This window comes from Zygosaccharomyces rouxii (genome assembly GCF_000026365.1).
Source record: "Zygosaccharomyces rouxii strain CBS732 chromosome G complete sequence".
Lineage (NCBI taxonomy): Eukaryota > Fungi > Ascomycota > Saccharomycetes > Saccharomycetales > Saccharomycetaceae > Zygosaccharomyces > Zygosaccharomyces rouxii.
In genome coordinates, this window is record NC_012996.1 from 1,043,312 (window position 1) to 1,066,256 (window position 22,945).

The window sequence follows — 22,945 nt, forward strand, 5'->3', positions numbered from 1 at the left end:
AATGAAGGGAAACAACAAATAGCCAATAATATAAAATAAAGTTCGAATAAACTTTGTTGATTCCCGAGGTTTTATTCTTTTCCCTTTCTGGAATACTTTTTCGGCTTTATTATTTTTTATTTCTCTCCAAATTCTTTTCCTTTGCTCAGTCTTCTGTGCTTCTATTCCTTCCACGCAGAATCTAATCTAATCAAGCTAAACTTAATTCAATTAAGTTTGATTCAGTTTTTTCTTATTTGTCCTAAAGTATCGATCTGTAGTTTCGACTCTGACAGGCGTGACGCAAAGAATTTAATCGATGGAATTTCTGTTGTTGAAAAAAAAAAACAAACAAAAAACACTCGTTACCACACAGCTTATCACCCTATCGTTGTGGAACTAATGTGGTGGAAATAATGTGGTGGAACTAATGTGGTGGAACCACCTGACAAGTAACAACGAAAAGAAAAATAGAAAAAACCCTTTTCTCAAACAAATGAATTCTCACGACAAGATATGCCGAGGGGAAGAAATGGGATGCCTAACAACAGTAATGAATAAAAACACATAAAGTTGAATTAAATCAAGTTGAAAGGGAGTAAAGTAGTTCTTTTACGGGGGGAACCGGAACCGTACAGGCTTATGAAGCTTACCGTATAATTTTTAATTATTTTTTTTAGCTTTCGTTCCAGCGTAGTTACCAAGCGGCTTAGTGAAGTAGCTAGTAGTCATAGCAGCAACAGTAGAAGAGCAGTAAGTAAAAAAAAAAAAAAGAAAAAATAAAGCTCGAGACTCGATACGGTATGACGGCAGTACCTTTCCTAATGTGATACGATGCCGATGGCAAAAGAAAAGGGCTGTAGGAAGTACCAGAGCCCGAGACGGTGGCGGAGAGACCCGCGGAAAAGTATAATCATCAATTCAATCAGTGGAATAGTTAATTCCAATATCTTGGGCTGGTCGATATTATTATGCAGTAATCGACCCAATCCTCTTTTTTTACCTCCTCAGAGGATCTTGCAGGCAAAAAGCCACTCAGTGTTTTTCGATTTGGGGGAGATTGCGAGGGGATGATGATTAATGGGGAAAAAAACAGGTAATAGAAAAATACAACAGAGGGGAGATAAAAAAGAAATGAAGGCACGAAAGCGAAAGCCAAGACGCAAAGCTAAAAGCATTGAGCAATGGAAAAAAAAAACTTTCAAGAGTGGTTGCCTTAGAAAACGACGTGGGAATTGGCGAGTTCGGTCACTTGTGTTTAAATCCGAGCCGCTGATCGTATAAGCGTATTTTGGCAGTGAATCATACACAGCCAAGCCCAATTTGCCATTGTGCCACCGTCGTCTTGTGACTCCTGATGCTCTTAAAATTCCTCATTGTCGTGTGTCACGGATTTTTGTTTACATCACCTTTGCTCAACTATTTAGGGCTCCCATTTCCCTTGTTTTGCTTACACATATTGCATCATCATGAGCGGCGATTAGACCTACTCGATCAACGATGGAAATCATCTTTTGGTGTGACTGCCCCATGGGGTAAATTCGGCGCGAGTTACTCCAGATGGGTGCACTTCAATTGTCCTTCACAACAACGGTTACAATACGGATCACTTTGCGAACCGAGCTTCGTCCCTCAGAATTTCAAGCAGTATCATCGGGTGAACGGAGGATTGACAGCTACAGAACTCTGTTGGGTGGTGGGGCATACCACACTCAAGTGGTGGAAACTGCGAGCACGGAGGCACGGGATGAACCCGATTAAAGCCGTTAACGGCGTTAGCACAAGACCGTTCGCAATCGATCAGTACGATCTTCTTATACGAGAGTCGCGAGGAGGGCGGAAACCACAGATCCCTACCCGCCTGATCACTTGCGTTGTTGTGATGATGGTTGGCGGTTATTCACTGAGACAAGTCATTCCAACAGTGTAAAAAAAAAAAAAAATCCCACTTGTACAAACTGCCGGCATACCAGTGGCGTCACGAGAGAAGATTAGGAAAGGTTTAAAGGAAGAAACTTGTTTCTCGACATCAGTTAGATTTCAACCTTCTATTTGTTTTCCTCCTCCTCTTATATCTCTAGTCGTAGACATTTGTTGAGAAAAATTATTACACGTCATTGAACTAGAAAGGTGAAACAAATTCTTAACGACAAAAGTCATGGATGAGTCTTCTTGTTACTATTCCATGCCCTAGTAATACTAGTAGTATCAATGACAAATAAAAGCGGCTGTACCTCCGACGTCATTTTCGCCCTTCTTATTTTCACCAGGGGAAAAACTCCGTCTTCGAATTTCCCTACGTGTGATATTCACTGTTTGCCGATCGAATGGCACCATTAACATATTCCAGTGGGGTCTCGCAGCTTAGCCAACCTTTCCCACTTTTAAATAATAATAAAACGATATAGTCTTGAGTGCGCCAAGATCGTAATATGTGTAATCCATGCATATCTTATGTTCCTACTTCTTCCGCTGTGTCTGTGTCACCGCATGTTCTCATAATCAGGATTTTCACCCGGATGTCGGACGGGTGAAATTTTCTTTCTTTTTCCTTCTAGCTTTTCTAAAAATTCGCTCGGACAAAAATGGATTATTTTCATTAATACTATTATTATTCTTACTACTGTTATTATTAATGTTTGGTAAGTGTTCGAAGTTGAACATTGTTTAAATACTAAACTCAACCCAGAATAAAGGTGAGGCTTACATATAGCTTCGCGGTCAACCAAAAAACTAACACAGAGAGAGATAAAGAAGTTGAACTTGGCTCAAGAGTTTAGAATTTTAATTTAGTTTGTTTTAGATATATTACAGGGAAAAGTGCTCGAGATAAGAGTTGCTTTGTGTCATCAAAGAGGTAACGGTAACGGTAACAGTAACGAAAGGTTAGGTAAAGGATAAGTTTAAAATTTTTAAAAAGCTAGTGATGGTACAGTCTGAAGAAGAAGTTATTTTACCCAAGGTGAGGTGTGTAGCAAGGGCAAGAATCCCTACTACTCAAGGTCCTGATATTTTTTTACATCTTTACTCTAATGACAGGGATAACAAAGAGCATTTAGCTATTGTTTTTGGTGAGGATATAAGGTCAAGGTCGTTGTTTCGTCGGAGAAACGGAGAGTCACAACAAGATAGAATGATTAGAGGTGCATATGTGGGGAAACTCTATCCAGGACGTGTTGATGCTGATATTGACGACCGTCAAGGCCTCGCACTGCAGTTCGATCAAGCTGGGAATTTAATAACAGATAATCAAACTACATGGAACGGTGAAAATGATACCTTGATCCGTGTACACAGCGAATGTTATACGGGTGAGACAGCATGGTCGGCACGCTGTGATTGCGGTGAACAATTCGATCGTGCAGGTAAGTTAATTGCCTGTGAAAGGGAAGCATCAACAGGGATTGTTGGTGGTAGTGGTCACGGTGTTATTGTCTACCTACGGCAAGAAGGTAGAGGTATTGGTTTGAGTGAAAAATTAAAAGCTTATAATTTACAAGATTTGGGTGCTGATACCGTTCAAGCAAATATTCTTCTAAAACATCCTGCTGATGGACGTGATTTTTCAATCGGTAAATCAATATTAATCGACCTGGGTATTAGAAATATCAGACTCTTGACGAATAATCCTGAGAAAATTGAGCAGGCATCTCACCCACCCCTATTAAACTGTGTTGAACGTGTTCCAATGGTCCCCATTCATTGGACTCAAGAAGGCGAAGGCATCCACTCTAAGGAAGTTGAAGGCTACCTAAGGACAAAGATCGAGCGTATGGGACATTTGTTACAGAGCCCATTGAATCTCCATTCTGCTACCCAACCAGGCAACGTTCTGGTATAGGACAGACTTTATTCGCTTTTTTCTTTTCTTTGTTACGTTAAAAACAAGACACAAGGATTCCAATCCTAAATAAATCTTCGTTAAACCGAGTATACGATCTATAAATATACACCTTTTCTATATGAATTAAAACCCACCCAAGGACAATAAGTGATCCTTTGCTTCGCCATGAATAGTTGCAACGACTTGACCATCCTGCATTGCGTAACCCATAGACTTATCTTCGTTTAAGATCGTAGAGATTTTCTTATCGTGCTTTTCATTCTTGGCAATGAATTCCTCGTACCCGCTAACGGTAACCAATTCGACTGGCGCGCTCTGCAAGAACGAACCAGTGCTGTGAGTAAAATTTGTTGATTGCTTGTATAATGTGGAAGACATGATCACTTAATTTTCTTTCTATATGATGTGCTGGGGGAACGTCCAACCTTAAGACTTAGCAATACTACCTTTTCTCTTTATATACTGCGAATCGATCGCTACCGCCCAATATGGTAAAGTTAATGGAACCGTACGGAACGCCTCAGAAAGGGGAAGAAGGGCGTAAAGAAATTTCGTACAAAGGGGTTGGGGCAAAAGAGCAAGAGGCGCTTAATAATTTCCAGACGGGAGCGGTGATAATCTGGGAATTCGGAGTGAGGTCATCGTTTGTAATCATGACTAGCATTGCATAGGGGACAAATTGCTGGATGTCCATTGGTCCGGGTAAGTGGTGTACTTCAAGTGGAGTGCTATCATGTGAACAAGTATCTGGATAGCAGGTAGAGGCGGGTTACCCTTCTTTTGAGTTTGTTTTGGTTCGGTCAGAGGAGAAAGGAGAAAAAAAACCTGATCTGTTTACAAAGCGGCAGATCTCCCTTGCCACCTATAACAGGCCACAGCGGCTAAGATCACATACATTCACGCACACGTACAAACTTCAAAAGAAGCCCGCATGTCGGAGTCTCTCACAGCTGGTTTCCCCCTCTATGAAAAGTTGGTGGAATTACCACACCAAGAGTTGGAAATAGTTTCAGTTTTAACTCAGTTTAAAGGACACGTTAAGAAGGAGCTTGTAAATGTTCCGTCGATACCAAGTTATCTCCGAGGATTATTTTATGTGTTGGACGAAGGAAAGTACAGTTCAGATGATTCGTCGCGTATAGTGACACTAGCACATTCATCACTTTGTTATTTAGTGAAAAGAGTTGCCATGCAATGTCCGAGCTTTTTAGAAGATAATGAAACTGTTACCGAGCTGATAATTCACCTTTTCCTGTTGGGTTCTCATGGCTCAGTCCACCTCGAAGGTAGAAATTTTTGGATTAGCTCTACTAGAGCGTTAGAAGCAATTGAGTTAATAGAACCTTTAAAGGTTCAAGATTGTATTTTGGAACTATTGAAAGATGCTTCCTTACAGAGGCGTAAAATTTTACTAATTATGGACGAAGTGTTACAAATTAGTGAAAAAGTTCAGAATTCTAATATAAGACAAGAGATTTGGAGGAATTTTATATCGGCGTTGTTAGATTTGCTGAACAATGCGGATAATAACAATAATGATAATTTGGATCCGTTGGCTTGTGATATAATTTTAAAAAATGAAAGAGATAAGACTCAACTGCGACATTGGATATCACTTTTGAATAAGAAGAATCATAGAGACCTATTGGCCGCATCATTAGATCAATCATCTCGTCCCAGTACATCATCAGAAACCATTCCATCGGTATCATCAGCTTCCCTTGATATTGATGCTGAAATGCAGAACATTTTCCAAGAGTTTCAGATTTTTGCCAATCATTACAGTAATGATAATGTTGTTAGCGTTTACGAATTGAGTCATAATACTTTGGAAGCAGTACAAAGTTTGGCAGAAGCTCTACTGATACCGTTCCAACAACCAAAGGAAACTGAAAAAAATTGGAAATTACGGCAAGAAAATTTAATACAATTGAGAAAATTGCTTAGAAATGAGTTTATCAATAAGCAGCATCCTGTGGAATTTCTAGGGATATGCAAGGATTTGCAATTAATCGAATGTGTGGGGAAAGCAGCTTTATCCCTAAGGACAACTTTATCTACAACTGCATGTCTCGTTATAAAGGATTTTTTACAAATTTTATCCTCCAAATTGGATTCTGCAATTTTAGATCAAATGTTTGAGTTCCTGAGAACTCTTTTGTCTTCTGCGAAAAAAATAGCATCTACTAATGCCTTCAACTGCTTGGTAATCATGTTTAGTTACATCGATTTCCATAACAAACTTTTCCAAAATTGTTTTATGTTAGTTAATCAAAAATCAGTTCTGCCGAAAAATTGCTCCGCCATTTTACTTCGAATATTCATCATCAAATTTCACCATACGTCGAAATTGGAAAATTCTATGGTCTACATCGAAGAATGGTTAAAAAAAGGAATTACGGATGCACAAACGTCAGTAAGAGAATCTATGAGGAAAACTTTTTGGTATTACTATAAATGCTATCCCATTCCAGGTAAGAAATTCTTGCAATCTCAGTTGTCATCACAATTGAGGAAAGCTGTTGAATTATCTATACCTGAAAAACTTGAAATTGATTACCAAGTTTCATCATCTTTCCCCAGTTCTAGAAGGACAAGCTTAGGCCCCAGAAAATTCCCGAGTTATGCAAAACCGACACAATCCTCGAATTCTGCATCAGGTTCTTTTTTACAAAGAGCGGCTAATGCGAGATCTACTAGCGAAAACGTCCTTCGCGAAAATAACGTTAACGTAACGGCTAATGATACCCCTAATGATAGGAGAAAAACGAGCGCTCCGCCACAGTTGGCCAAAAGATCCTTAACTACCATCGATCCACAAGAAGATCATCACCATCGTCATCATCATCATCATCCTGGACCTCTTCATCGAGCGGAAACTACAGATAATTCGTTGCAGATTGATCTTACAGGTGACGTTACCCCAAGTCATTCAAGCAGCTTAATCAAGAAACATATAGGCTATGAATTGGGGGACGGTAAACGTGATTTGGAAACCATGTATCAATACTTGGAATCACCTTCCACTCTGAAAATAAAAGATGGTTTACAGATTTTGCAAAACAATTTGCTCATGGATTTCTCATCTACAGGTAATAATAAAAATGACGAAGGGAAAACTTTGGATTTTGATCGATTATCACCACTTATTAGAAATGTCATGATTAGATTACCACAAGAATTGAAGCCATTACTTTCAATATCCAAATTTTGGCAGTCAATCCCCCTACGGTACTTGATAGAATTATATGCAATTAACCATTTGACATTTAGTGATGAACTTCTCAGCTATTTTCCACCAGATACATTGTTGTGGACCATTTTCGAAACCTTGGAAAGCCTTGACTCCAGTGTTGTTGATCAAGAAAATGAAATGCCACCTTCATTATCACTCCATTATATGAAATACAAGCAATTTATTTTCAATTTCTGTTTCCGTCTGGTGAATCAGGTTTTACATGAGTCAAATGTGGATTCAATTTTATTGAAAGACTTCCTCGGTCAATGTATTTTGAAACTGGCTCAGATTTGTGGGCAAGAATACGATGAAACTTTATATTTTGATACCTTACATCAAATTTATCAGTATGATCGAATTCTATTTGTGGAAAAAATACGTCAAGTGACATACGTATCAACAAAATTAAAAATATGCGATCAATTAGAATCAAGAGATAAGGATAAGATTTTCCGCCGTGAAGCCATTGTTAGTCGACAAAGTTTAGATGGCATGGAACGTCATCAGTTATTCGAAGGGGAACCTAGAGACAATGAAATTCTGGATGATCGCAGAGTTATGGAAATGACAATGGTCAATCCTTTTAACCAAATGCGAACCGCAAGTGGTGGTAGCGTAGTTCATCATGATCCTCGCATTCCGGAATTTGCCGCCCATACAGGGCACGATGATGAAAAACCGGAAAGTGATCATCATATTGAACCAATAGAAGAAGAAGATCAAAAAAGGTTGTCTGAAATTACCAAGGTCGTGAGTATCTATCAACCAGTAGATCGGGAAGACGATGATGGAAGTCAGAATAGAAATATTTTTAAGTCTGATCAAGATGTGGAAATGTTGGATGTTCCTCAGGAGGGAGAACCTAATGTTAATTTGAGTGATATCTTTGGTAACTCACAAGATCGTGAGGTGACTGTCAAATTTAGTAAAGATCCTCCAAAGATCATCAACTCAAGTAGAGTTCCTTCCTCCAGTGTTGAGAACACTAGGGACGATGACGTACGTACTTTAACAAGAAACGTTTCTATGGAGAGGGATAAATCGCCGGTAACACCTTTAACTGATCATCAATCAGTAGAGTTGAGTAATGCAATCAATAGTATCGAACTCGGGAAGAAACATGAGATCTCACTGTCGCATGAGGCTAAAGTTGGTAGTAATTTATCTGCTGAAATCTTGGCAAATGCCATCAGGGAAAGAGAAAATGATAGTGATGATAGAAAAACATCTGAATTCGATTTGTTGGAAGCAGTTCCTAGTGATTCTCTCATCTACCATGAAATATCTCATGCAATGTTAGTGACTCATGAATTTGAAGATATTGGACAGATGCTCAGTCAAATGAAGAAAGCAATTACTAGAATTGAGAGTAGGTCTTTCACTATGAAACATTTGAACATTTTGATAGCCCCACTAATTAGCTGTCTTCATGAAGAAAGCCTACGAAATTGGTTGGAATCAGAAAATGGTTATTATGAACTATTGCAATTGGGTAAGACCTTATTCCATTCCACTGATGAAACCGAAATGGTCCCCGTGAATCTAGCGTGTAAATCTATCGTGCTCATAGAATGTCTGGTTCTTGTCAACAACTATTTACATGACGTGGTTCCCATTTCTTCGTCAGAATTCAAAACGATTTGGGCAGATGCGCTTGCACTAATAAACAAATTACCAGAATATTCAAGTGAGATCTACTGCTTACTACAAGAACTCAGAGATCTATTGGTTTTCCTTAATTTCTTTGACACTAAGGACATCACTAGTATGTTGCATGCTCTAATTACTGAAGTGCAAGAAGGCTCATCGGGTATTAAAGAAACTTTTCTAATGGAAACTTTAGCAATTATTGTATCCAAGGCACAAACAGCTCTGAGATCTACTCAAATTCTAGAAATTGTGCAAGTGATGCAGCTATACGTGGAGAGCAAGAGGGCAGATTGGCGTCTTGCATGTTGTGAAGTCCTATCACAAATTTCCCAGCACTTGAGTATAATGCCAGATAAACATCCCATTGATATTCAACATTCATTAGAAGCTTTGTCACATGGTAGGCAGCGTGTCATCCAAGCCCTATCCTCTCATTAGGGCTCGAACTTTTTTCACGCGCTATCTTCTTTTTTTTACGCGTCTCACTAATAAAGAATTACGAAAGAACTGTTCAAAATTCGAAGGTTTCAAAGAGTGTGTGAATCAGTTGTACATAAGAAAGCTAAGGTAAGGTATATTTATAGAGTATCAAATTTTATTGAATTAGTTTCGACAGCAAGGTTAAGGGAGAGTGCACGTTGTCCCAATAAAAATGAATACCAAGAATGAGATCGTTGTTCATTTCGGTCCAGCAGCCGATAAGCCAGAGATAGTATCTGCTTTGGAACATCTCACAAAGCTTCATGCCTTGACTATAGATGATCTTTACGTTAAATGGGAACAATTTTCCAATCAGAAGAATTTCAAGAATGCCAATTTAGATCCAGTGAATCTAGATAACTTCAAACAGTACCTTCAACTGCAAATAGAAAAAAGGGCCGCCAAGGCTCCAACAACGTTTAACCATACCAATGTTGCAAGAAAACCTAAGCCTGTAAGGTCTGTCAATGGAAGCCCAACACTTTTTGGATTAAATGTCTCAAAAACTCCTACTTTGAAGAGACGTAAGATGAATGATGAGCTGGAATCAGATGGTAAGAGCAAATCATCACCACTTCACTTTTCCACTACCCCTCTCAGTGCTAACAGTACTCCTGGTCCCGATTTAAATAGCATGGCGGCAATACCTTCTCAAGACGATATCCAATCTGGTAAAATATTAGACTCATTAAATTCGAACAATTTAGAAATTGCCACAGGAATTGACGTAACCGACGGAACTAAATTAAAGATTTCACCCTATTATGATCCCGAGAAGTACCATTTCAGAACCATGAGACAAAGTTTGATTGATGTGGCCGATGTTTTGGATGAACAAATAGAAATCCTCTCCAATATAGTGCAAAACCACTATCAACTTCAAGCGTCAGATTTCGGAGATCCTACGATTCAAGCACAATCTGAACTATATACAGTCGGTAGGATCGTTCCAGATTCCTCGTCTTCTGAGGATCATTTGAATGAAGAATCACTGGCATTAGAAACCTCAAGAATGGGCGGTGTCGGCAGAAGAATACGTTTGGATCTGTCTAATGTTAACGAAGTATCATTTTTCTGTGGCCAAATTGTGGCATTAAAGGGTAAAAATGCAAATGACGAATATTTTACGGTGAGTGAAGTATTATCTCTTCCATATCCAGATTCTCCAACTTCAACGCTAGAAGAATTACAAGAAACTTCTAATTCTATGAATGGTAAACCGTCCAAAATTGTAATAACTAGCGGTCCATATATTCCCGACAATAGCTTCAGCATGATCAACTTGGACAATTTCGTTGAACGGATAAACACTGAAATAAAACCTCATGTTTTAGTCATGTTTGGTCCGTTCATCGATTACACTAACTCCATGATAGCTAAGGGAACGATACCGATTTTCCCCAATTTAAAAATCCAACCAAAGACGCTTGATGAGATATTTATTAAGGTGATGGCGCCTATTTTGAAAAATATCGATTCTCAAATCCAAGTAATCATGATACCTTCTACAAGAGATACTTTAAGTAAACATGCTGCATATCCGCAGGACTCATTTGATAGAAAGGCACTACATCTACCGAAGAATTTCAAATGCTTTGCCAATCCTTCCACTTTCCAATTGAATGAAGTTTTCTTTGGTTGTTCAAATGTTGATATATTTAAAGACATGAAAGAAGTCACCAGAGGTGGTAACATATTTTTACGAAACCGATTTGACAGAATTTCTGAACACCTTCTTCAACAACGAAGATTTTACCCTGTGTTTCCTGGCGGTGTAAGAAAGAAATTACTTCCATCAAGTACAAATAGTGAAAGAACTTACCAACATATTTCTGGTGCTGATCTTGAGGTCGCTTATATGGGCTTAACTGAGTTCGTCGATGGGTTTGCGCCGGATATTATTGTCATCCCTAGTGAACTCCCCCAATTTGCAAGAGTGGTACAGAATGTGGTTATGATAAATCCTGGTAGGTTTATCAAGCCGCTAGGTGCAAAAGGAACATATGCACAGATCACCATTTCAAGTCCTGATTTAGAAAGTGGCCTCCTGACTGAGATAAAGGGGGAAAGTTCTGTGTACCTGCACAACGTATGGAAGCGGGCAAGGGTAGACTTGATAACCATATGAAAAGGATTAAGTAACGAAACCTTAAAAAAATACTGGAATAATAATATTAATATAATGTCATATACAATAACTAGACTAAAGTCTATTCACACTTAATTTCTTATCGATATCTTATTGTTGTTTTTTGTAATTTTTTCTTTTGGTATGGTCTACAGAATAAACTTCATTAATCAGATTTTACAACCAACGAATCGGTAACGTATTAGGACGTCATTCATTATTCAAGTTTCTTGATGATTCTGTGCAATAAACCGCTCTTATGTTTACCCTTGCTTTCAGGGGTAGAGTTTGATTGGTTAGCTCTCAATTCAGGATTCGAAGATCTTTGCTTAGGATCCTTAGGAGCACCCTTATGAGCTTCAGTAGCGTGGGCAGCTTTAGGATTGGCGGCCTCTTTCTTGGCCTGAGAGGAGTGACCAATGGTCTTGGAACGAGATGGAGTACCAGCCTTCGAACGGGCAGCGTCCGTCTTAGGCTTGGTGGCACTTCTTTGTGGTGTCTTCTGAATACCTGCATCAGCAGCACCAGCAGCACCAACGTTCTCAGTCCCCTCAGGTTGTTCAGCAGCACCAGTCAAATTGTCAATCTTAGACTCGGCGGTACCGAAGGTTTTGCCAGACTTAGAAGAGTGTACGTCACGACCAAATTGTTGAGCAGCAGGGGACTCTGGGTCGGCACCACCGGCACCATAAGCTCCGTGAGTGGCACCATTGGAACCACCAGCATATCTACTGTCATCAATATTTTCTTTAGTATCGTAGACTCCACCATCTTCGAAACCAGCACCACCAGCACCGTTACGAGAAGCAGCGTGCTTATCGCTACCTGTGTATGCACCTTCACCGGCGCCATGAGTGCCCTCATTAGCATTATAGCCGGAAGCATGTTTACCGCCATGACCGCCTTCAGGAGGAAGACCAGAAGTAGACTTGCCGCCTTGCGCAGCACCACGAGAAGAACCGTGTTTACCCAAAGAAGCGCCCGCAGCAGAGACAACAGGAGCACCCTGCTGAGCCAAGTTACCAACCTCTTGTGGAGCAGCAGAGGGGTCCTTAGAAATGTTACCAACAGAACCAGCAACAGCAGCTGGGTCCAAGGTCTTCATGGCGTCACTAACAGATGGATTCTGAGTGGCATCCTTACCACCTTGTTGAGCAACATTACCGAAGGCACCAGAAGCACCACTCTCACCACCTGCTTGAGATTTGCCACCAGAATGCAATTCAGAACCAATGTCCTTTGGAAGGTCCTTTGGAAGATCCTTAGGAAGATCCTTTGGGAGATCCTTTGGGAGATCCTTTGGGAGATCCTTTGGAAGATCCTTTGGAAGATCCTTTGGAAGATCCTTTGGAAGATCCTTTGGAAGATCCTTTGGAAGATCCTTTGGAAGATCCTTTGGAAGATCCTTTGGAAGATCCTTTGGAAGATCCTTTGGAAGATCCTTTGGAAGATCCTTTGGAAGATCCTCTGGAAGATCCTTTTTCAAATCTTTGCCAACATCAGCACCCTTAGGCAACTTACCAGATTTCAAATCAGAGCCGACATCCTTTTTTAGATCCTTACCGACATCACCAGACTCTTTTGTAACCTTACCAGATTTCAGGTCGCCAGCAGCACCTGCAGCTAGCCCATCTAGACCACCAGCCGCACCACCGCCGACAGCACCGCCAGCAATGTCACCACCGTCACCATTTCCAGAAGCGGAAGGGCTGGCTTCAGACTGGGCAGCAGATTTTACAGGTTTATCGTTTTTATCATAACGAGAATTGTAGTTCTTGGAGGTTGGGATAGTATCAGGCAAAGTGGCACCGGCATCTTCACTTGGAGTTGGACTTTCTAAGTAAGATGATTCTCTGTTAGAGTGTTGTTTGGCAGAGGAAGCACGATCAGTATCAGCAAGACCAGCGCCACCGGCTGCACCGGCAGCACCACCTGCAACACCAAATGCCTTTGAGTTTTTGGAGGAAGCAGATTTAGAGGCAGAGGTTAAATCGTTTTTACCTTGGGATTGTGCTGGAATTTCTCTAGAGCCAGAGTCAGCAACCACATGAGGAGCAGAGAAGTTCTTACCATTACCTTGAGCAGACGAGTTCGATTCTTTCGTAGAAGTTGTATGTCTGCCAGATTCTTTCGAGGACTTATCAGATGGACGGCCCTTTTCAGCAGCAGAACTACCACCGTGAGAGCTGGCTCTCTTTGTGCTACGGCTACGAGCTACATCAGAACCACTGTCACGAGTGGAGGAACCTGTCTTACGAGCGACACCGTTAGCGGAAGAAGCAGCGGCAGCAGCGGCTCCACTGACACCTAATCCACCTACAGCACCAGCAGTCACGTCATCATTGAAGTAGTTGTTTTCACCAGATTTTCCATAACCCCTACGCTGTGAACCAGATGAAGATGTGTCCTTACCATATCTATCGTTGAAACCACTGGCAGCAGAACCCTTGTTGGCGAAAGCATCACTTTCGTGATCACCTTCGAAGCCCTTAGCGTAACCAGCCCTGTAACCATCGTTATAACCAGAAGTTTTAGTGTGACTATCGTCGGCAACACCACCAACTGCACTACGTTCACCACTAGGAGCATATCCACCATCGTAATCATAAGAGTAACCACCATCACCGTGAACACCAGCGCCAGTAGACTGAGCACCGAAGGTATTGTCAGAAGTATCCAAACTAGCACCTCTGTCTGTACCAGTCTGTTGTTGGCTCTCCTCGTTCTTTGGTTTTGGTTGTTCAACAGGTTCGTAAGCGACTTCTTCCATAATAGCAGCAGTTTCATCGACTTTCTCGCTGTAAACAGGTTTAGCTTGGACCTTCACATATGGTAAAGTAGCAGGTTCGAACTTGGTTTGATAGGATAAGCAAATATCCTTGACATATAGGTAACCCAACAGAGCCAAATGCTCAGCAGCTGCTGCTGCAAGAAGGATCTTAGGCCAGGAATATACTAATGGAGATTCTTTGAACCAGTTATCACGTTTTTCTAAACTAGTGGACAATCCAACGCCAGGCAAGTTGCTGTATCTGTACATCAACAACAAAGTGACGGAAACGATGAAACTCAAGTGAGTGGTCTTCTCCAAGATACCATTCCAAGGAGAAGAAGAAACGTGAACTTTGTGAGCACCTCCTTTAGCGACTTGCAAATCGGTTGGGTTACCAGAAGGTTTACTCTTGGTAAATGCTCTCCACAAGTCAGCTCTGAAGATAATCAAGTCAATGATGGTAAAAATCAATGGAGCCAATGGCCAAATGATTGAGAACATAGCAATATAACCGAATTGTACCACAAGCTTGCTGTAATTTTGATCGACGTCAAACTCACCGTAGTTGCTAGAATGGAACAATTGGACTTTCTTCCACAAGTCAAAGTCTTGTGGGTAACGAGATTGAACCACAGAATCGATCTTAGCTACAACATCACTTTGACTTCTGTTACCATCCTTTGCCAATGATGGCACCAAGACGTCCAACACTAGAGGAACGACGTTGTCTAGAACCATGTTAATGATTTGGGCAGTGACAGTGTAGTAGAAGAATTGCTTCTTGTAACGGTTGATATCAACGATGAAATCAGAAGCAATCACAGGAATGTGGTATTTCTTAGCGTAACTTGCAACACCACCTTGCAAATCTGGGGTGAACTTATGACCTAGGGGTAAGTACACAAACAAAGTAATGAACAATGGAACATAACTAGTCAAAAAGGTTAAAATGTAGTTCTTCTCAGTCTTTGACTTCTTTGGGTTAGGACCATTTTCCCATTTGACCAATGGATCCACGAACAACTTGTTGTAGATCAAAGTCAATACTGGGACGACAGCGCTAATCAAAGCAGTTGGCAATAGAGCCAAGATGCCGCTGAATGGACCAGAGTACAGTTGGGTGACAAAGATTTCAATAAAAAAGCACAAAAATTGGACAGCGACCAAAGAAGCAGCGAACAATAGTGCAACTGGTAAGAAGACAAACTTCTTGTAAAGAACCTCATGAGGAGCACTCAACTTCTTGTCACTTGGAGTGACAACATCCAAAACTTTACCCAATTTTTTAGCATGAAGGGGTTCGAAGTAATAGATCCAAGACGAGGTGAATAATAGAGACCAAACAATCAAAATAGAAGTGTAAGTGATATTAAACTCCCATGGGGCCACGGAACGAGAAAAGAATCTGCAAACGACACCGACCAACGAGATTGGTAATAGCCAACGGATATAATTCTTGAAATAAAAGAAGTACAAAATCTCGCGGGGGTTTCTCGTTAGATGCTCCAAATTAGTCAAATCATGGTCGGTTGGAACCAAAGTAGAAGCTTGAACCAAATTATTAACGGTAGCATCCAATTTCTTTCTCTTTTCCACGTCGTAAATTGGAGTTACAGATTGAACGAAATCAAAATTAGCGACGATAGCGAAAAGAGTGGCTCTGCCCCCACTTACAGAAGTAGAAGGAACAGGTGGTTCATTTGTGGAAGCACTCGTCGATGAGTTCTTGCTACCAGTATCGACTCCAGTATAGGAAGGAGCAGATTTCTCGTCGTGAGGAGTTGGAGAAGCACTAGAATCACGAGGGAAACCTTTAACGGCAGCATCGGAACGCATACTACTCTCGGTACCAGCGGGGACATCATCTTCCGAACCTTGCAGTTCAGTATCTGTCTTTATACCCTTTTTACTTCCACTTGGAGCAGCAGTAGCGTTATCCACAAATCCACCAGCATCTCTTGAGGCAGTGGAATCACCACCACCAGTGGAACTCTTTGCACCCTTAGATAGGGGTTCTTTGGTATTACTACTATCACCATTGCTACCACCTAGACCAGCTTTACCGGCGAGACCGCCAGCACCGCCAGCACCGCCAGCACCAGAGAGAAATTCCTTACCTTTGTTTTCAGCTTGGTTTTTAGCAAGAGCCTTCTTGCCGTTTTTCAACATATCCTTTTTATCACCCGAAAACACTTTTTTACCGCTACTTACAAGTTGATCTTTGTCGACTCTACCAGCAACGTCTTGACCGATATTTTTACCTGCACCCTCTAGACCAGAGGTATCACCTTTAGAAGCTTTTTTACCTGCTTCGGTTAACTCATCCTTATGACCGTTAAGAACATCTTTACCGCCTTTGACTAGATCGTCTTTGTTAAAACCTTTTAGGCCACCTTTGGCTTGGTCAGCTGCACCCTTCTTACCGGCACCAGATCCAGATCCACCACCGGAGAGACCACTTGCAGCACCTGCAATACCACCTGCACCGCCAAGTCCACCTAACTTATCACTACCTGGGACATTCTTTTTCAAACTACCTTCGGCTTTATCGGCACCTGGAACTTTACCAGCTTTGTCCTTTAAACCTTGAACACCACCTTGACCCTTAACGGTGTCTTGAGCTTCAGACAAGAATCCTTGCTTCTTCTTTTTGTCACCGGAAATATCGGTGTTACCATCAGAAGCGGAACTTAAATCAGGTCTGTCCTGGCCAGCAAATCCCTTTTTTTCCAGACTACCGGCGCTATTATCAACACCAGAAGTAGTCGATTTAGCGTGTTGCTGATCGTAATTACTTACACCTGTATCTGCGCCTGTAGTTGAACTTGAACTTGGCTTTTCACTTTTCGAGGGTTGCTGTGATGGATGCTTTTCGGCAAAACCTTCACCGCTCTCAAAAACTCCGGGCTCGTCAACCCTCGTAAATGCATAGACGGTTTTTGAATTGTGACCTGGTCTTGTTACCGTTTGTAAACCATGGTTTTGAAATTCTGACACCAACTTAGCTACGTTGTCCTTTGAATAATCAAAGGCAACGACGTAATTGGGGTCTAATTGCTCGAGGTTTCCTGACATTATCTCAGACCATACGAAATTCAAACGTTTTCCACACTTGTCTTTCCCCTTTTTTCTTGTGTTTTAAGTATACCTTTTGTTAACACTTATAACTATTAAACTAAACTCCTCTATTTCTCTTACTTAACGAATTGAATAGTGAGTTGTCGGGACTGACTAAACTAAAAGTGTACCTAAACTTTCCTTTCCTTACAGAGAATCGACAATGGTAATAGGATCAATTGACGATTACTTATAGTCAATAGAATTGCAGTTTGTTTGGAAATGAAATGTAGATGTGAAGAAGACGAAAGATCCTTTTCCTTTTTCTTCTATTTCGGTTATTCTACCTGTTCTTCACTGTTTTGCCGGAGGGGGAAATTATTGTTGCTAGTATTGCTGGGCACTACGGCGGAAAAAAAAAAAAAAAAAAAAGAAATTACCCCTAGAAAACTTTCGTTGTTAGGGGAGCTTCTTCTGAGCCGCCCCCTTAAAAAGACGTCACTCTGTGCGATTCTCTGGAAAGGAAAGAACAAAACCCTTACCCCTACTTTTTTTGCTTTTCAAAGGGGAGGCTTTGATTCGGTTCGTGGGAAGAGACAGCCGAAAGGCAAATAAACAGCAAAAGCAACAAGAGATCGAATGCGGAAAATGGAAAAGAAACGTAGATACAGTTGTTCGTAGGATATGATGGCGGCTGTACAAGTCCCTCCAATTTCTGTTTCGGAGTTCCGAAAACAATAGGAGGATCAGAAAGATGTTCGAATCACACAAAATTTGTTAACAGTAACAGGCGGCCAGCGCCCTCTATAAGCAACCACGTATATAAACTATGTGCATCATCTATTATAGTAAAAACCCCACCCCGCGCAAGGCTTTAAGTGTGCCTGCGCACTAAAAGACCCCTAAATGATTTATCGCTGAATCTATGGTTATCTCTGTTGGTCCTGTTGACAACTTTCCATATATCGTCGTAGAAGATGCCAAACAGAGATGGAGTATCATACGGGTCGTGGGTTCTTGGCAGAAGTGTATGAAGCTTAGAATTTGTACCAGAGGCAGGGTACCTATTTCTGTAGATATCTCTAAAAGTGGATACAAAGACGTCTTTTTCACCCGTTGACAATTCGAACCATTTTTTGTAGGGCGAAGGATCGGCAGCTCTTCTTAAATCTGTGGCTGGTGGACGGATTGCCCTGAATCTTAGTATTCTAAGCATATGGGTTGGTCGTGGTGTATGTCTGTGTATGTCCTTGTATATTTCTGTATGTGCTAGACAACATGAAACTCTTTTGAAGTTTTCTTTCGTCCATATTCTTCCCATCCTATATATTGTCATACACAGAGGGAGAGTTATACGATAAGTGGAGTAAGCTTCCGTGCTGTGGGGCTTGTGGATCTATTAACTCTGTAGGAGGAGATTGCGATTGCCAAGAGGAGGGAACAGTGGGCAGTGAGTGGTACGATAATAGAGAAGGGCCCGTTTACCCCGCTTAGGGGCGGAGAAGCGGGGCAATCAGCGTCGGAGAGGAGGAGAAACGTAGAAAAAGAAGCGACTAAGGTTGGTGGAAGTGCGGAGTTTCAAAAGCAGGGAGATTCGGCGATAGGATTGGCAAAAAAATATTACAACTCCGCGACGGGGAATTGAACCCCGATCTGGCACGCGACAAGCGCCCATTCTGACCCCTAAAACTATCACGGATTATCTTGTTTCGATGTCTATAGAAGACCTTTGGGAATATTTAACACTATATCGGCGGTATTTCTTTTTTCTTTCAATTTAACATCTGTATATATGTTTTAAATGTCTTCTAACTCCATTGATTCTTCTAATGGAAGTTCAGGAATTGGTTCCTTAGACTTATAGCGTGCAACTGCAACGGTTGCACCAACAATGACTAGCATACCTAACCATGACCACATACTTGGCCAGTGATGCCATAACATGACATCCCATATCACTGCGTATACTAGTTGGGTATACGACATAGCGGAACCGCGTCCCGCTCTTTCTCTTTGAATTCCCATCGTTAATAAAAGTTGGAAAATGAATCCACAAACCCCTAAATTTATCAGGAGAAACCATTGACGAGAACCATGAGGCCAGCTAAATTGCATTGACGGTATTACTAAAATGCCGATACTTGATACAATAGTAACCGTCAATGAAAAATATGCAACACTTATAATAGCATGGGCCCTATCACCGATATATCTAAGCACGATGTAAACCGTACTTGCACCTAATACACCTAGTAATCCAACCAATGTAGCTAAGAGTCTTTTAGCTGGATCTGCAGATTCTGCAGGTGAATTATCAGGATCATCGGGTTGTCCAAAGAGGAAAGAAGGTCTTACAATCAATACGACACCTAACAGTGATACGAGTGTTCCGACGGCTTCAGCCCTGGTGAATCTTTCCTTTAGGATCAAAGCTGCTAACACTACAGTTACGGTCGGAGTTAAAAATGTAATCAGAACAGCATCGCTGACCGTTAGGTACATTAATGAAAAATACAGTCCAAATACACCGAAAAATCCGACAGCACCTCTTAAGAATAACCAAATCCTTAATCCAGGAGCTCCAAATGGTGCATCTGGTATTGAACGTCTATTGATTAACATGTATAATAGAGCACCTGCATAAGTTATACTCATACGTGACAAAAGGATTTGTAACGGTTTAATGGGCTTCAAGGGGTCTCCGGTATTAGGATCAATGGTCTTATCGGTTTCTAACACTTTTGTGGAAACAACCATCAACGAATTGAACAACTGTGCGGCTATTAAATAGACCAACCCCAGATTGGGTTTCAGATAGTCCTGTGAGAACCGCTGAAGGGAACCTTGATATTCCGGTAAAGGTTCTTCATGGGAGGATGACGGTAAATTTTCAAAACTCGCGTCTGGTGCCTTATCCATCCTTCTGGGTTGGGATTTTGGTCCATCGAAGTTGCTTGTCTGTAGTGGATTTAAGTCGGATCTCTTTTTTCTTTCTTTCTTTTAGATCATTGACGTAGGTCTCTTGACACATCGCTATAGACGAACGTTTGGGTTTAGAGTAACAGTATTACTCGGTTATTAGGATTAGTTTTCATATCTTTTGTTCAGAATCTTGATTCTTGTATATCTAGTGATTTTATTATATTCCTTTACTACTTGTCCGTTTTTTATGTTTAGTCCTGTTCTTGGTACTTTATATGTTTACCAGGCGCTGCTCCCCGCGGTCATTTAAAATTCTTGGCATCTCGAGGTGAAAATCATTGTAAATCATCAAAAGTTTAACCGATACTACTAAAAATACTGGCGGATATTCTCTGGAATTTACAAACCTTTATATAGCAATGTATTCAATAAGACAACTGTGAAGGACCGCTGTCCAAAATACAGCACATTGGTAACGAAAGCTTTTGGCTGGGTGTATGCTAGCTGAAAAAAAAAGTTCAAATTCCAAGCAATTCAATCCATATTACCAAGAAGTCATAAAGGATTAAGGTTCCATTTTTATCAAGACCCTTCGTAGATGACATTCGATCATCCAGGTGGACTGTCTAAACATGCTTTTATGCATCATTCATCACGGAAAAACCCCGGAGTAAGAATTATCGAACGGCTAAGAGGGTTCAGTCATCTTGTGAATACCGACTACAAGTATTGACTGCACAGAGGCGTTAACCGTAAATTAGATGGTGTTGGAATCTAAATGGGCTGACGCCCCCGATGAACCGGAGCCAGTGAAGCCAAAGAATACCAAGAAACAGCCAACATCACTCCCCCATAACAATGCAAAGAAAGATAAGAAGAAGAAATACCGTCATGATAAGGGTAACAAGAGTCCTGAAAGACCACGTAGTCAACCAGAAACCATTCATGCGCAACCCAAGAATGATCATCCACGTCCCCATACTCATCCCCAAACGCGGCTGGTGTTCAGTACCAAGGATACCGATTTGAAAGACGTTAAAGTGGAAAAAGTAGAACGAGAATCAAGGGAAGAATCACCCAAATTAGATCTCTTAAAGCAGCGTATTGAAGAACAGAGACGTATCCTTGAGCAGAAAAAGCACAAGAAACAACAAGAGGAGCTTCTACAGAGCTTCCTTCACAGTGATGATAAGTTGGATTGGGACGAAGATGAGGAGGATCAAATTCTTGAAAAATTAAACAAGTCATTAAAAGTATGACACTCAGTACTAAAAGGACTTTTATTGTATTCGTTTAGCCATTTATTCATTATTCATTTTTATATAAAATATAGCGGATTAGTTTACCATTCTCTCTTCTTAATAGATGGATTTGTTCTAAAGTAACATCACGATGGAATTTACCCTTGTATATTATTAGTGAATCGTCGCCTAGTTTCATTTCCCCCAGGAACCAAATTTTTGTGTAATGATCGTCGCTAGTTAATGGATATTCGTATTTGAATGAACCATAAACTTTCTCTGGTGTAATTATTTGGAAAACGTCTGATAGCGTTAGCCCCAAGTTTTGTGAAATATCGTTTATAGTTTTATGGATATTAATAGGCCTATGGGTCAGTCTCCATTTGAAAACGTATGGTAATCGATACCAATTATGTATGGTAGGTCTGCCGTCATCGGGCTCTAATACTAATCCTGTAACACACGGATCAGAGTCTTCACACCACACGGTTAATTCATCAACGTTGGGAGTCTCATGAGTATTTACATTTAGCAATGGTACTCCATACTGTTCCTTAATCATTTCATGCTGTGACAGTTGTTCCAAAACCTTCAAACGTGATAGAACTCTTATTTTATCAATCCCTATACGCCTTGCATCACGATCATTTAACTTGTGCACTCTTGAAGCTGGCATCAGTGGTAGGAAACTCTGTTCTTTCTTATAAATGACTTTGTATCCAATTGAATATCCCAATACCCCCGCTATGCTGACCCAAAATAAGTTGTATGCAAATCTAGTACGTTTCTGTCTTCTCTGTTTAGCTATTGCTTCTCCTATACCTTCTGCACCACTGTTATCGCCACCATTATCATCTTGGGGATTTGTAAAGAAATGGGTACCATCTTGTCCCTTATTATTAGGTGGCCTTGAAAAAACGTATCGAGGATCGACAGGACCCTTCTTACCCAACCAACGTTGGAATATTGGTCTCCAAATCTTTAACGTTTTCATGGCCGTCGTTTTTGCTGTATAATGTTGAATAGAAACGCTATATCCATTCTGCATAGCGCCCTTTAACTCATGCTACGCTGTAGGCAGATGACATACGAAAAGCCCAAGGAACGAATTATCGTCCATTTTCTTACTTTCTTTACATATATACATATATATTCGTTGTATATATACCTCTAGATAATGGAAACTAATCTTGTAGTACCATCTCAATTCATATCAGACTGCCATTGGAAAGAATAAATACTGATCAACTGCTGTAACAAAAAAAAGATTGAAATAAAAATGAAAAATCCAAAGAATCCGCTTATTTGGCCTTGATACCTCTAACAGCATTAGGCATGTACAAAAATGGTGCTACAAGAGCAACGGTAAAGATACCGTAAAATGGCCACAAGTAGAAGGCAGATCTTGGGTGTCTCCACCAAAGAGGTTTACCGGAACCTTGGAAAATCTTTTGTAACTCAATCACTCTATTAGCCATCGCTGATTAAATTCAGTTCAATAACGACAATATTGATAACCACTCAAAATCGTTAAAGAGTAAAGTTAACTTCAGTCTTAGAGTGAAGTTCATTGAAGCCGACCGACTTTTTTTTCTTTCATAACGGGATTTTTTGATAGTAGCGATTTTTCGGC

General features: G+C 40.7%; 10 protein-coding genes and 1 non-coding gene across 11 annotated transcripts; 4 read left to right on the forward strand and 7 right to left on the reverse strand.

The window, feature by feature from the left end:
- Positions 1–2,905: 2,905 nt before the first annotated feature.
- RIB1 (GTP cyclohydrolase II) lies at positions 2,906–3,820 on the forward strand (the record flags this gene model as incomplete). The annotated part of the gene is made up of 1 exon (XM_002498512.1): positions 2,906–3,820. The coding sequence occupies one exon, from the start codon at positions 2,906–2,908 to the stop codon at positions 3,818–3,820; it is 915 nt and encodes a 304-aa protein (XP_002498557.1).
- A 126-nt stretch (positions 3,821–3,946) lies between these two features.
- Positions 3,947–4,201, reverse strand: ZYRO0G13156g (uncharacterized protein; the record flags this gene model as incomplete). Its single annotated transcript, XM_002498513.1, has 1 exon — positions 3,947–4,201. One exon carries the CDS (start codon positions 4,199–4,201, stop codon positions 3,947–3,949), a length of 255 nt encoding a protein of 84 aa, XP_002498558.1.
- A 553-nt stretch (positions 4,202–4,754) lies between these two features.
- Positions 4,755–9,149, forward strand: STU1 (Stu1p; the record flags this gene model as incomplete). The annotated part of the gene is made up of 1 exon (XM_002498514.1): positions 4,755–9,149. The coding sequence occupies one exon, from the start codon at positions 4,755–4,757 to the stop codon at positions 9,147–9,149; it is 4,395 nt and encodes a 1,464-aa protein (XP_002498559.1).
- A 214-nt stretch (positions 9,150–9,363) lies between these two features.
- Positions 9,364–11,319, forward strand: POL12 (DNA-directed DNA polymerase alpha subunit POL12; the record flags this gene model as incomplete). Its single annotated transcript, XM_002498515.1, has 1 exon — positions 9,364–11,319. The coding sequence occupies one exon, from the start codon at positions 9,364–9,366 to the stop codon at positions 11,317–11,319; it is 1,956 nt and encodes a 651-aa protein (XP_002498560.1).
- A 217-nt stretch (positions 11,320–11,536) lies between these two features.
- On the reverse strand, positions 11,537–17,167 carry IST2 (Ist2p; the record flags this gene model as incomplete). The annotated part of the gene is made up of 1 exon (XM_002498516.1): positions 11,537–17,167. The coding sequence occupies one exon, from the start codon at positions 17,165–17,167 to the stop codon at positions 11,537–11,539; it is 5,631 nt and encodes a 1,876-aa protein (XP_002498561.1).
- An 856-nt stretch (positions 17,168–18,023) lies between these two features.
- Positions 18,024–18,485, reverse strand: MLO1 (Mlo1p; the record flags this gene model as incomplete). Its single annotated transcript, XM_002498517.1, has 1 exon — positions 18,024–18,485. One exon carries the CDS (start codon positions 18,483–18,485, stop codon positions 18,024–18,026), a length of 462 nt encoding a protein of 153 aa, XP_002498562.1.
- Positions 18,486–18,775: 290 nt separating this feature from the next.
- On the reverse strand, positions 18,776–18,848 carry ZYRO0G13266r. Its single transcript has one exon. It is a non-coding gene; the product is annotated as a tRNA-Asp (tRNA).
- A 98-nt stretch (positions 18,849–18,946) lies between these two features.
- ZYRO0G13288g (uncharacterized protein) lies at positions 18,947–20,068 on the reverse strand (the record flags this gene model as incomplete). Its single annotated transcript, XM_002498518.1, has 1 exon — positions 18,947–20,068. The coding sequence occupies one exon, from the start codon at positions 20,066–20,068 to the stop codon at positions 18,947–18,949; it is 1,122 nt and encodes a 373-aa protein (XP_002498563.1).
- A 764-nt stretch (positions 20,069–20,832) lies between these two features.
- GFD1 (Gfd1p) lies at positions 20,833–21,330 on the forward strand (the record flags this gene model as incomplete). The annotated part of the gene is made up of 1 exon (XM_002498519.1): positions 20,833–21,330. One exon carries the CDS (start codon positions 20,833–20,835, stop codon positions 21,328–21,330), a length of 498 nt encoding a protein of 165 aa, XP_002498564.1.
- A 49-nt stretch (positions 21,331–21,379) lies between these two features.
- Positions 21,380–22,360, reverse strand: AIM39 (Aim39p; the record flags this gene model as incomplete). Its single annotated transcript, XM_002498520.1, has 1 exon — positions 21,380–22,360. One exon carries the CDS (start codon positions 22,358–22,360, stop codon positions 21,380–21,382), a length of 981 nt encoding a protein of 326 aa, XP_002498565.1.
- A 253-nt stretch (positions 22,361–22,613) lies between these two features.
- On the reverse strand, positions 22,614–22,790 carry COX7 (cytochrome c oxidase subunit VII; the record flags this gene model as incomplete). Its single annotated transcript, XM_002498521.1, has 1 exon — positions 22,614–22,790. The coding sequence occupies one exon, from the start codon at positions 22,788–22,790 to the stop codon at positions 22,614–22,616; it is 177 nt and encodes a 58-aa protein (XP_002498566.1).
- Positions 22,791–22,945: the final 155 nt, after the last annotated feature.